The sequence below is a fragment of the Pararge aegeria genome, chromosome 6 (genome assembly GCF_905163445.1).
Source record: "Pararge aegeria chromosome 6, ilParAegt1.1, whole genome shotgun sequence".
Lineage (NCBI taxonomy): Eukaryota > Metazoa > Arthropoda > Insecta > Lepidoptera > Nymphalidae > Pararge > Pararge aegeria.
This window is the reverse complement of record NC_053185.1, coordinates 13029797-13043870: the sequence shown is the minus strand read 5'-3', so window position 1 is coordinate 13043870 and position 14074 is coordinate 13029797. Positions and strand designations below refer to the sequence as shown.

The 14074-nt window shown below is 35.2% G+C and overlaps 1 protein-coding gene across 1 annotated transcript in view; it reads left to right on the top strand.

Annotated features, from left to right (window-relative positions):
* The first annotated feature begins 213 nt into the window (after positions 1–213).
* LOC120624299 overlaps positions 214–14074 on the top strand; it is a 64448-nt gene continuing 50587 nt past the window's right edge. The window contains exons 1-2 of the mRNA XM_039890764.1: positions 214–227; positions 438–654. Coding sequence (XP_039746698.1) covers positions 214–227; positions 438–654 — 231 coding nt within the window. The remainder of the gene's footprint in view (positions 228–437; positions 655–14074) is intronic.

Here is a 14074-nt window from a genome sequence, read left to right as displayed (position 1 = left end):
AGTCTTTAACCCAGATAAGCCTACTGTCCTATATTTAGGACAGTAGAAATAAAAAAAAATATCAGAATACCCTCTTTATCTAAGATTATTTAGTCTTATGATTTGCAGTAAGAAACGTGTCAGCTTTATTAGAAAAAATAAAAAGACAGTTATTTTAACAGTTTTTACCTTATATTTTACCTTATAAGTGTGTAATAAAATTGCGTTGCAGACATGGCAAATGACAGGTATGTATAAAAAGTTATATTTTACTCGTGAGTTGTTTTTTTCTGTGTTAATATCTAGTTGATAACCTTAACTTTTGTACTAAATAAATATTCTAGCAAAATAATATAAATAAATTACGTATAACTTGTTACAAATACTAGCGTACTATATATAGGACAGTAGGATAATATACATGATTTTAGTACAATAATACAACTTTTTCTTCACAGACCGTTAGCTGCGCATGAAATTTTAGATGCTTTAGAAAATGTTTCTGATAATGAAGAAGATTATAGAGAACGACTGATAAGTATTCTACCTCCTCCTGTTGATCCTGACTGTCTCACTGACGAAGATTCGGGTGAAGAAGATAATGTAACTTTGAATAATTTGCCACGAAACATTCTGCTTCAACCGGCTGAAGTAATGATTCAAGGGCAGATTATGGTGAGTGATACAGAAGAAGAACCTTCTGATTCTACAGGTCGAACTAAACGTAGGCGTACCTACGCATGGAGAAAACTGGCTGGGTGCAAGCGTTGTTCTCACTTTTTGCGATGTGCTGATTTCACGTGGCTTCGACCTTCCTTACCACGTAGTTTTTGATAATTTTTTTACTGGGACGCCCTTGCTGGAAGAGATAACAAAGAAAGGCCTTCGTTGCACTGGGACAGTTCGAGAAAACAGGACATCTAGTTGTCCTCTGATTACATCGAAGTTACTGAAAAAAAAGGAACGTGTTGCTGTCGATTACAGAACGAAACATGACAACACGTTCATTATTGCTAAATGGCATGACAATAATATATTCAGTATTGCTTCTAATGCTGTAGGAATAAATCCTAAACAATCTGCCAAACGCTTCTCACAAAGTGAAAAGAGAAACATTGTCATAGAAGAACCACATATGGTGTCCATCTATAACAAATATATGGGAGGAGTGGATCGGTCTGATGAAAATATTTCACATTACCGAATTGGTATACGAGGTAAGAAATGGTACATGCCGTTGCTCACACACATGATTGATCTTGCCGAACATAATGCATGGCAGTTATATAAAATAAATCATGGAAAACTGGATCATCTTGGCTTTCGCAGAAGGGTAGCAATTGCTTTGATTGAATCAAACAGAAAAAATGCCAAAAGAGGGCCTAGCCGACCCTCCCATCATGAACATGCTGATAGTCGTAAAGACCAAATGAATCATCTGGTTATTCCTCAATCGAAGCAAACACACTGTCGTCAATGTCACAAAAAATGTTTGACACGTTGCAAGAAATGTGATGTTGGAGTGTGTGTCAAGTGTTTTGAAACATATCATTCATAAATAGTGTTAATCTAGTAAATTACATATAACAATGGGTAATATAATCAATAGTTATCTAATAAACTACACTTTTTGATTACATTCTGTTTTGTCATAAATGGTCTTTTATTTCCTCTTATTATCCTACTGTCCTACATATAGGACGGCTGTTTCCCTGAAAGCCTTACACTTAATTTTTTTTTCATAATTTTTTTTATGTTGCATTAGATCTAATAAACTAAATAATGTAACTTTTTTCAAAATTTTCAGAAAATTTTAGTTTCAGGCTTATCTGGGTTAAATAGACTTTAAATCGACGAAGGTTTTCACGTCATTTATGGTTTAGAATATTGTCATATAATACGGTGTGTTTACTTACCTTTATAAATTGTGGTACCTACCTCCACATACACATACTCGATGTGTTTATTTAATACAAAAATCGGCCTATAGGTTTACCTACGATTTTATCACCCGAAGTCCCTACGAAGCAATCAAAAAATAACTTTTCTTAGTGAATTACCGGAGGCGGTTGACGCGGTTTCCCCTACAAGAACGTCCCTCCCGCCATTTCTCCCTCCGTGGAGTGGGCCATTCAGAGACCGTTCGCGAAGCTCTCACGGTGCTTACTCTTTCAGTTTAGCGGGCAAACCGGCATAACACACTCGCGTACAACTTACTCCCACACCTTTGGCGGGAATCGCGACGTAAATCGTAACATACAAAACATCGTATAGAACATTATCGAAGTGTAAATCGTGAACGATGTATAAGCTCAGTTTACCTATGTTGTATCGATTGTTCGCCGTAGTAAATATTTTGGTAAGCACTGTCAACATAGTATTAGTACCTAACATAGTAGTTTTCTATCTACATTCTCTAACTATAATAAAAGAGTTTTTAGTAGGTATTTAATAACAAAATAATAAATAATCCAAATTATTGAATTATGTGTCTACTTATAATGGAATAGGAATCCTATTCAGTAAGGTTTAAGTAGGTACATAAAGTCTAGATTATCTAGATATCATTACATCAAGCACATGCTAATCTTTCAAAAATAATGTCATGCAATATTTTTACTTCCTAAATAAGGCAGTTATTATTAATGATTTAATTGATCCGCCTTCTATTCCTATGACAAAAGCAAAACAATAACTTAAAATCTTAGGTAATAAACACTTTGTAACCGTTACCTAAGATGTGATAAACCAGTAGGCAAGACTGGTATCGTTGGACAACTTTAAAAACAATCACGAAACTCTCTATTAAAAAGCGTTTAACAAATTAAGCACCTGGCATAGCTAAACGGATAAATCTACCATAGATAATAGTTTTACAAGTCAATACATAAATATTTATCCAAATTAAAACTCCAACGTCTTCTAACTGTACTTATTGCAACATCGTGAATAGGTAGTTAAATTGCTTTTCACCCAGAAGCACCAGTTCAATTGCCGCATGCCGTAACGACTTAAAGATCGCAGCCATATACAATCAAAGGGCGCAGATACGAGTACAAATCTGAAGAACCGCTAGGTTGCCATATCAATTACAAGCGCCGCTCGGGTGCACCCAATTACTAGCTCTGCTTCACATGATTCCTACTCATAACCGTAAGATTACAGGAACAATCCTCGAGTACGGCGCGAGCTTAAGATGTTACTCCAATTGTACATTTAGGGCCCTTACGTGAAAGTAACAGTACATAAAAGCTGTCTGTGAAATGTCTTTTTTTCTTTCTCTTGCTTGTTTATCTTCAAAAATAATTGTTCTGTAGATGGTAGAGTAAAAATCAAGCTCGTGTTGGTTTTAAATAGATGTAGGTAAAATTACTGGTACGATTTTCGCAACCTACACAAAGTGTTTAAGGCTCTTTGGAAGCCTTTCACAGCAAATTCATCCTCTAATAAAATATCCAACGAAATCCACAATTAACGGGTTAAATAGGGGGTGAAGTTGATAGCCCTGCGTCTTTAAAACCTTAATAACAAAATATCTATAGACAATTGTTTGATTGAAAGGTTTTTATTGGTTTTTTACTCATTACTGCTTATAATTGCGAAATAGTCTTTTCCGTTGTTTGTGGTTTTACTTGTAAATCACTGATTCGATTGTTTACTTTCTTAAGTCTAGGTATAGGTTCATTTAGCCTATGGGACTTCCTCAGTCAGAGTAAGCCTCTATTTTGTGTGAAATGTCTCCTTTTCTCTTTTTGCTTGTTTATCTTAAAAAATAAGTAATGGTTCTTGTTGAGGATTTATTGAAATAACTTATAGAGCCATATTCACAATTAACAACCGTTTATTTTTATTTGTAACAACAAACATTATTTTTGCTACATTAATCTTATATTGCCGTAGACAAGAGAGGAAAAACATAGATAAAACAAAATAAGTAATACTAATAAAACGCCATAGATCTTTACACAAACTGGGATGACTATGAAAAAAGATGTAATTAGTAACTGGTTCGATACTTAAATGTTTTATTGTTCAAGTATTGAACAGTTTTGAAGATTTTTAAAGTACGTGTGGTAAGTACCTACGTACGTTCATGTTCGTATTGGTTAAAAATAGATGCTGGTAAAATTATACTATAACCTAAAGTTAGTTCAGCTTTATAACCAGGTTCTTCATAATTTCCCTTGCTCTTAATGGTGTTTTAAAAGCACGATTATTACACTTAACCGGTGAAGCAGGCACGAGGGTCAGTTTAGTGCGGTACGAAGTACTTTACATGGCCCAGTATAACTCCTTGCGCGTAGGTACCTACGTTTTATTGTTCCAGTCTTAGTTCAGGAGGCTTTTATTGTTTTAATAGCCTCTCTTATGTTTTGTATATTGCGAGATACATATTTAAGAATGTTTAGGTATCCCCATCATTCCTAGATCCGTAAATTATATCAAGATCTCATCAGTTCCCTAGGACGAGGAGTTATTATGTTACTAATATAATATTATTATCGATCGCCTAATAGCCTTCCTCTTTTACGGAATTTCGATTAAGTTACATAAGAAGCCAGGATGATCCAAGGCGTGGGAAACGAGCGTGCAATCAGGGAATGTCGGGAGGGTGCTCAATTACCTACGCGATCTGTTTTTATTGCTTTGCACTTTGATGCTATGAAACCATCTCCATTAGATATCTGTAGTTTCTTTGAATTCCCTTTTTGTAAATAGAACTCTGCTCGAGTTTTAGCCGATGTCCTCTTTTTTTGCAAAAAGGTTGCACTAGCCTCATTTATAACTCATCTGCAATGTTATGTACCAACAACGAGTATAACGCTTACTAAATATAATGCGGTAATATTTAATATCTCAAACGTTCAGTTCCCATTTGAGAACGAGGAACTCACAATCACTTATCGAGTTCTCACAGTGATTTCGAACGTACAATTGTAGGTTCTACCTACCATATAATTAAAATTTGTATTATAGGCATGTAGCCTACTCACGTTATTTCTATCATTTATTATTTTTCTTTTTTTTTTTTTAATTATTAACAATGCTTAAGAATAAATTAAAAAACACTATTAAAAATTTATAAAAAAAAACTTCCACCCTCCGCTTGCGGGGCTTTTGAATGCCCAAACAACCGGTGGTCAGGGCTCCAGAGTGAGAAACCTCCTCACAATACGCGCCGTTTCAAGGACTACTGCCTTCTGTATCCGACCCTTGATCCAACAACCAAGCGAAAGCTTCTTGAGATGTTGGTCGAAGCTTTTCGCGAGAAGACCATTGACTGAAACGACTATCGGAACAACAACGGTCGACTCAACATTCCACATGGCGGTAATCTCGTGAGCAAGGTCCAAGTATTTAGATACTTTTTCCTTTTCAGCTTTCACCAGATATAGGCATGTAGCCTATATTATTATACTTGGTCGGTAGGTGGCTACGTCACAGAGATCGCTGGAAGAGGATATTGCAAAAAGAGTCGGTATAAATGTACTAAATAGTGCTGTACACTCCATAGATGAAGAAAACATTGCACACAACACAAGAAGTCATAGTGTCGTAACCCAGACAGCCTAGTAAGTATATTATACCAGGGAAATGGACGCTTCATACCAAAACATGAAAAGATCATTAAGAACTTCAATAATATGGCCTTTAAGACAAAGTGTAACACGAAAACTAAAAATACTAATATATTAATTGTCTTATACCTCATTGCGAAAAGCCCTAGATGCACCCTTATTTCATTGGCCGGAAAAATAAAAGAAATTAATTCTTAGCTTGACGAAAGTTTTAAGTAGGTACACTCGACGACATTAACTAACTAGCATAACAAGATATAAATAAATAAATATTTAATTACTAGATAGGTATGCAATTATAGTTGCGTGTTGCACTTTTAGTGCATAAGCATATTATTACGGTAGAGTTCACGTTACTAAGTAACATGTTTGTGGTCCCTGGACGTCGCGTTTTAGCGCCGTATTATTTTCGCCATTGAGCCTTGTGATTATTTTACACGCAAGGTTCGTTTCTGATGCATCTTTACCGAGAAACGTCCATTACTAAAGCTAATACGCCTTTATTTGAATGAGCGGTTTGTTTTCAGCTCGTGTTCTAACAATAAGAGACGTGGTACAATGTAGAATAAACCACTAAGCAAATGTTTTTTCATTAAAGGCATTTCATGCTGTGTATATGTGCTTCTAGAAAATTAATTACATAATGTATGCGTATATGTAATCTAATCCATAGAAATAACAATAATTAAACTGTTTTTATTTTTAATTATAGGTACATGGACGATAGCATAAACTGAACGCACTTTAAAAAATACGTGTTTTTTTTTCTGTGTTATCTTCGGACCGATTTTGTTAGCACTTTCGTAGCCTATACTTGGTACTAGAACTGTTTAGGACTATTTGAAAACTTTTCAGAGCGAATTCATCATCTACCAAAACATTTAACGAAACCTACAAATAAAGGGGTTAAATAGGGGTTGAAAATTTGTATGAAAGTTATGTCTTTAAAGATAAAAACTTGCATTCTTAAATCGGGCATAAGATTTTCAGCCTATTACAGTTTCATTGACGGGAGCTCCTAGGTCGGAATAATAAATTACTTTATTATTTTTTATCAAAGACTGACAACGTTTCTCGGATGAGGATCATGTTGTAAAAATAAACATCAACTGACCTTGTTATCCATTTATTTACGCTACTTACACTAATCATAGTGATAAGTATGATTCATAAAATGAAATAAGTATTCTATTGTGAAAAGAAAAGATTTTACTAATGAATTTCTTTTTTAATTTTTTTTTTATTTCCTAAAAGATTTTAACTTTAAATAAATAAATATAAATATACTACGACAGTACACACATCGGCAACTAGCCCAAAAGTAAGCGTAGATTGTGTTATGGGTACTAAGTTAGCTGTTGAACCTGTTGATGAATATAATACACATCAATATTTATTATATACAGATAAACGCCCAGACACTGAAAAACAAACATGTTCATCACACAATCATTTTCCAGTTGTGGGAATCGAACCCTCGGCCTTGGACTCGGAAAGCAGGGCCGCTGCCCACGGCGCCAGTTGGTTGTCGTACTTTGTACTATAAAGTAATAAAAAATAGCTTATACTTATATAATAAGAAAAGTTAAATAGGCACATATGTTATGTCCACGTGAATCACAACAAACTCTTTTTAAGTTAGGTCAAACCTTGTTAGACTTGATGTCAATGAACCGATCCAATATGAAATTGCATAACTGAAAATAGGTAGGTAAGCAATACACATAGACTCAACGCACACCTTTATTTTGTAAAGAAGATTGCTTTATTCAAACGTTAACCAATTACGGTTCAATTTGGTGGCATCATAGTCTTAACAACTATATTCATAGCGTATACTCATGACTAAAAACCTTATTATTATATTCGTGGAAAAAAATTATTGCTAAGATTTAAAACCAAAATTTCCATAAAAGTCAAGTTAGGAGGATTTAAATTCGATACTTCTTTTTTCATTTGTCAGCTAAAGATGTTTACTACTCAACACTGACACAGGAGAATAAATATTTTACTACACCTGACGTTCTGGAGACTGGAATAGCGAAAAAAATTACAAACAACCTTTGTAGAAAAAATAACACGCATCGGAAAACCCAACGCTTGTAGAGTCCTGACTATAGGCGGTCAGATGGCATGAAACGAGACGCAGGGAGCCGTTGGACACAAGCGTCGCAATCCATTTGCAACTCCGTACAAAATAACTTTATCCAGCAGTGGACGTCCATTGGTTGACATTCATGATGATGACAACGATGACGATGAAGTGCACATAACCGTTATAAGAACATTAATATATTACTGTTAAAAACCTTGCATACATCTCGGTTTTTAAAATCATACTTGTTTCGTAAAGTAGATAGATACCCTTGAGTTATGGCAATTTAGAGTGATAGCCAACATAGCAAGTAACAGAAACCTCAATAAAAAGCCGATTGCAAAAACGTTTTAAAAAAAGAATTCATCTTGTCCCACTTTTTAATACAATTTGAAGCCAGATTATATCAATCAAAGACGGCCGAAAGCCAAATGGTTTCTTTACCCGTTAAGGATACTTTGCCAAAAATTTGTTTCTTAACTTTATCTGTGCTAAAATGCCATCATAAAGGTAGCTAAAAAATAATAAACGTGAAAGTTAACTGCGTTATGTAGCTAAGATCGTGACTTGTTCGATACTCATCTAACTATTTTGGATAAAAAAGCTTCACCTAAGGCATCACTTGTATACGTTTGCGTGACTATTTTATTTTTTGTACTCTCAAATGGTATTGTTGCGAAAATATTGTGTATTACGAAAATAATCTCATATCAACTTTAAAATTAAGTGTTTAAACCAACGTGCATATCTTTTTAACGCAGATCGAACGAAACTGACTTCCAAATACAAATGCAAAAATTACTTTGCAAGGTTTCGGTATTTGCGAAATATTGTTGGGATTTTTAAAGCACATGTTGTTCCTATTATTCTTTGTGTATTTCGCAACAGTTAGTCACATTACTGTGGATCAAATTGTTCATAATAATTATTTAAAAACAATTACCATGTTATAATTATAATACTGATTGTTCGCGTGCATACCCTATCGAAAAAAAGTCACCAAAGTCTGGTATTTACGTAAAAAACCATATTATGAAGATATGAAAACCTTCCGCCTTTCGTCTGTTCAAATACTTCACATTTAGGTTTTTAGATTCAAGCTTGTAATACTGCGAAGATAAACCACTCTTTTCACAGAGTGTTCGGAAACTTAGAAATAGATACCTACTTTACGCTTTATAAATGTCTGATTAAATGGCTATACGGTATTATTATTATTAACACCACCATCAGGGCACGTGACTCCTTTTCTAAAGCAGAAAAATATAGCTAAACCTTTAACCTAAAATCTAGAGCATATAGACAGCAGGTATGTTATATAAAAGTCGATAAGTGAAGTTTTTTTATTGAGTATATGTAGATTAGATGGTACTTGATATGCAGATTAGATACATGATATAAATATTGAGTTGTTACTTAGGCACCTGTCTTTTTTGCCTGGCATAATCAATCTTTTTTTTTTATTACTTTTAAAATCATAGTGAGCAGTGGACCTAAATAGGAATATCCTCTTGCATACATAACGGTTGAGTATATCTCTTAATAGTCACTTAATCTCGTTATTGTTCAAATATCGATTTGTTCATCTTGTAGAGCACAACGAACTTTTAAATGTCTGTCGGTCCAATTCCATTTCGACTTTAGAAATAAAAATAAAAATTCGCACTTCATAAGGCGAATTTCATCAAAACATAATAGCTGGTGTTATCGTCACGCCTTTGGTTCGAATTAACTGCACTGTTATTTTACCTGATTTAACTGACACTTAGGGTGAGCACAAACTTTAGACTATGCCTTTATCCTTGATTAATCAAATATTATCGCTGCGTCACTTTCATAATATATATTGCCATATTCTATTGCCCTCCATCTATTTCCAATTACTTTCACTCTTTTGAAACCCTGTTAGAAAAAGTAATCCCCTCGTACAGCCATTCAATTATTATGGGAGACTTTAATACATGCTTACTTAAAGATGATTATCGTTCCAGAAATCTTCTGGCTACGATAGAATCCTGTAGTCTTTCGCTACTCCCCCTTGCTGCTACACATTATTCTCCCGGCTGTACTCCCTCTCTTCTTGACTTAATTATAGTTTCTTCTCCAGATTTCGTCAATAAGCATGGTCAATGTCCTGCTGATGCATTTTCCTATCACGATTTGATTTATCTCTCCTATAATATACGTCCTCCTAAATCGAAAGCGAGAATTCTTCTGCGGCGTAACTTTGGAGGGATTGATAAGAGTCTTCTATGTGATGATGCCAGACATTTAGATTGGGCGGCTATCATGGATGTGGATTCCGTTGATCGCAAGGTCGAAATATTCAACACGCTGATTACACAGCTCTATGATAAGCATGCTCCGGTAAGACCAATTAAATTTAAGCACTTGCCAGCTCCGTGGTTATCAGAGGAGATTAAAATTCTAATGCATAAGAAGAACACGGCAAAATTTAATTATAAAATTAATGATTCCGATGCTAACCGTATAAAGTATCATAAAGCACGAAATCGCTGTAATACATTGTGTAGAGATGCCCAACGTCGCCACATCCATAAGTCAGTCGAGAACGGTGATACCGCTAAGACTTGGAAATTTCTTGAGTCACTTGGAGTTGGTAAATCATCCCCTAAGACTTCTATCAACATTGATATTGAACTCCTTAATAAACATTTCTCTACTTCTGATACAATTGACAGTGTCAATAAGGAGCGTACTCTTAGTATTCTTTCTTCGCCATCAACTCCAGACTTTTTATCTTTTACCTTCAAGACTTTCACTGAATGTGATGTTAAGAAGAGCATATTGTCCATCGCCTCGAATGCAGTCGGTACTGATAGCGTCAGCCGTAATATGATCGTTCCCATTCTTGATGTTGTTTCCCCTTTTCTTACCCATATTCTCAACTATTCCATCTTGACTAGCAAATTTCCTGAAGCTTGGAAGAATGCACAAGTCACCCCTCTGCCTAAAAAGGCCAATCCTGTTTCTTTCTCTGATTTCCGTCCCATTTCTATTTTACCGTTCCTTTCTAAAGTTCTTGAGAAGCTAGTTTACGAACAATTCCATCTTTTCCTTAATAAAAACTTACTTCTCAGTCCCTTGCAATCCGGCTTTCGTGCTGGTCATAGTACAGTCACAGCGCTAGTAAAAGTAACTGATGATATTCGGTGGGCGATGGATAATAAGGAACTCACAGTACTGATACTGCTAGACTTCAGTAATGCCTTTAACTCAGTTGATTATGATATCTTGTTGAGTATCCTGCGCTCCATTAACATATCTCCATCGGTGATAGATTGGTTTCGGAGTTACCTGTTTGGTCGTCGGCAACGCATTCGGATTGAGGAGACCTCTTCATCCTGGTGTGATGTTGCGGCCGGGGTACCTCAGGGCGGCGTGTTATCTCCCTTACTCTTTGCTATTTTTATTAATTCAATTTCCAAACGTATCTCTTCTCTCTATCACATGTATGCAGATGATATCCAAATCTATCGCCATTCAACCCTTGATAACCTTGGTTCTACTGTTGCTGCTATTAACACCGATCTTAATGAAATTTTTGAGTGGAGCAGGCAGTATGGACTTAAGGTTAATCCAGCAAAATCTCAGGCTATTATTATTGGAAGCCCTGGTATGCGGTCAAGGGTTGATTGGGGAAATCTACCTAGTGTTGATTTTAATGGTGTCACAATTCCGTTTTGTGCCTCTGTAAAGGACCTTGGCTTGCATCTTGATAAAGAGTTATCGTGGTCTGTGCAAGTCAGGGATTTGAGTAGAAGGACTTTTGGCACTTTTAGGTCGCTGTGCCGTCTGCGATCCATTCTTCCAATCCCGACTAAAGTTATGTTAGCACATTCTCTTTTTCTCTCTATTCTCGACTATGCGGACGCAAGCTATCTTAATTTGACCGAGGACTATCTTAACAAACTTGAGCGTCTTCAAAATCTAGCTATTCGGTTCATATTTGGATTACGCAAATATGACCATGTATCTGAATTTCGTCAGAAGCTTAAGTGGCTCCCTATCCGCCGTCGCCGGGATCTTCATGTACTTTCACTTCTGTACTGTGTGTTATTTAATCCTAAGACTCCTTCTTATCTTAAGGAGAAGTTTAAATTTCTTGGAGTGCAGTCGGAACTTAGATCGAGTCGTGCGCTGACTTTGAGCATGCCGTTCCACAAAACGAAGTTTTATAAGCATTCGTTCACTGTCAAAGCTACTGAATTGTGGAATGCACTCCCATTGATCATAAGACAGTCGAAGTCATTGGGCATATTTAAAAATGCTGTTAAGGCTCATTATCTCGCTCAGTAAAGACGACTATTATTATTTATTATTATTTATTTATCTACTCAAACTCGTATTGAAGTATTTATGGTATATTAGGATATGTATTAGTATATTTATTTTTTTATATTTATCAATAGTATTTTTAATTTTTTTTTATTTGTGTAGTCTGGTTTATGTATTAGTATGTAGATATTTGTATGTATGTACTAAATAGTGTACCCCACCTATTTGTTTTCTTTTTAGTTTTCCTAATCCTAAGGTTGCCTGGCAGAGATCGCTACTTAGCGATAAGGCCGCCTTTTGTATCCTGCTTCATTCTTCATGTGTTTGTTCTTTTTTTGTCTTGTTTCTTTGCTTGAGTGGTGTACAAATAAAGAGTATAAATAAATAAATAAATAATAATTTCAACCAATAAATGCCCCCTTTAAACGTATCTCTTCTCTTTCTTCTTAGTAGCTTCAGTCTTGCCAGGTGAGAGGTCGTGGTCCAACCGAGGTCTTTTTTACTCTTGTTACTCTTTGGCTAAGATCGTACTCTGACCTGGCTGAGCCAGGTTATTTAGATGTATAATATTTATAGATTATAGTTATTAGGTAGGTACATTTGGTAGGTGGCCGTGGAGTACGAAAATAATTAAGTGAACAAACGTCAGGATTTGACAATTAAAATTGGAAAAAACATTTCCGGATAAGTCCGGATAAGTTTCCGTAAGTCAGTGCCGTAAGTAAAATGTAGAAAATTTCTGGCACCTACCAGTAATTTCTACATTTTACTTATAAAAAGGAATAATAAGTATAAGATCTAATTATACATACTAACTTTCTACATTTTACTTGGCACCGACTTAAACATGCTGAATAAAATATTTATTTATTGCTTTTTAGTTGTATAACTAAGTAAGTTATTTTTTGTCAGAGAATTTTTTTAAAATTTATTATTTAACAATTATCGCAATAAAGTCTACAGCTTACACTCAGCCTTACTTATAAGCAGCCGTGTTGTATCGATTCGTTTGATAAAAGACGTGATGAACTATTTTTAAATTGCCTTAAGTTATCCACGCTGTGCCTACATAATCAGAAGAAAAAAAATATAAAGAGATATGCGTGTCTCCTACTGACCTAATAAACCACTGTTAGTTTGACTGTATCGCATACTCAATCACACTTTTATATTCCATCTATGTAGACTATAAAGAACTCGCACTGTGTCGGTGTCTATATAACTACAAAGCCAAAAAAAAAATCCTCTTTTACGTGACTCTAGCAGAGGGCATTGCGCTGTGTGGGCTCTCCTGCCATTTAAAAAGAATTGAGTTGGTATTATTGTGAAAAACTTGTCCAAGATCGGCTACGAATATGGGAATAACCTAACAGATCTAGGCACTGATCTTTGCACAGATGTTGTGTGGTATACCTGATTAAGTTTATAATCGTCACAGTCAATGCGAAAAGACTATTAGAGTGCTAGAGATTGGTTTTTCAAGACAATCAAAATCCTTTCTTTTGTTCTAAATGCGAAAGTGTGTTTGTCAGTTTGTTTGTGCTTCCTTTACGCCCTAACTAAGCAACCAATGAATTCGATTTTTGGCATAGAGTTAGTGGAAGGATGGAGAGTTAAACAGGCTTTTTATTCTTGGAAGACATACACACGAGATTTGTAATAAACATTAATAATCGTAAACGAAGAACGCAACCACTAGTAAGTACCCAAATAACACCTATAAAAATTCAGTCGAAATGCACTTAGTAGCCTAGATTGGCTCCAAATGTCTTTCTATGGCCATATCGATTTAAACGTTCCGAAGGTTAGCCTGGACAAAGTAATTTACGTATAAATAAATAGGTAGTTATTTAAAGAAATGGTTGCAATAGATGATCTGACAAACGACGAAAAAGTCTTGTAATTAAAAAAAAAAAATACTCATTTATGAGTTAACCTACTTGTTCAATAGATTACATTTGAAAATAGAATTATGTACTTGCGATTTATAGTAATACCACTTATTTTCCAGGATAAAGAATCTCCTTACAGGTCCGTCTCCCGGGAAACTACGAGTATATGTCGATACTATCTCTGTCCCTAATTTATTCGTTGTCGGTTCAGTCGTTCTACTGAACCGAGG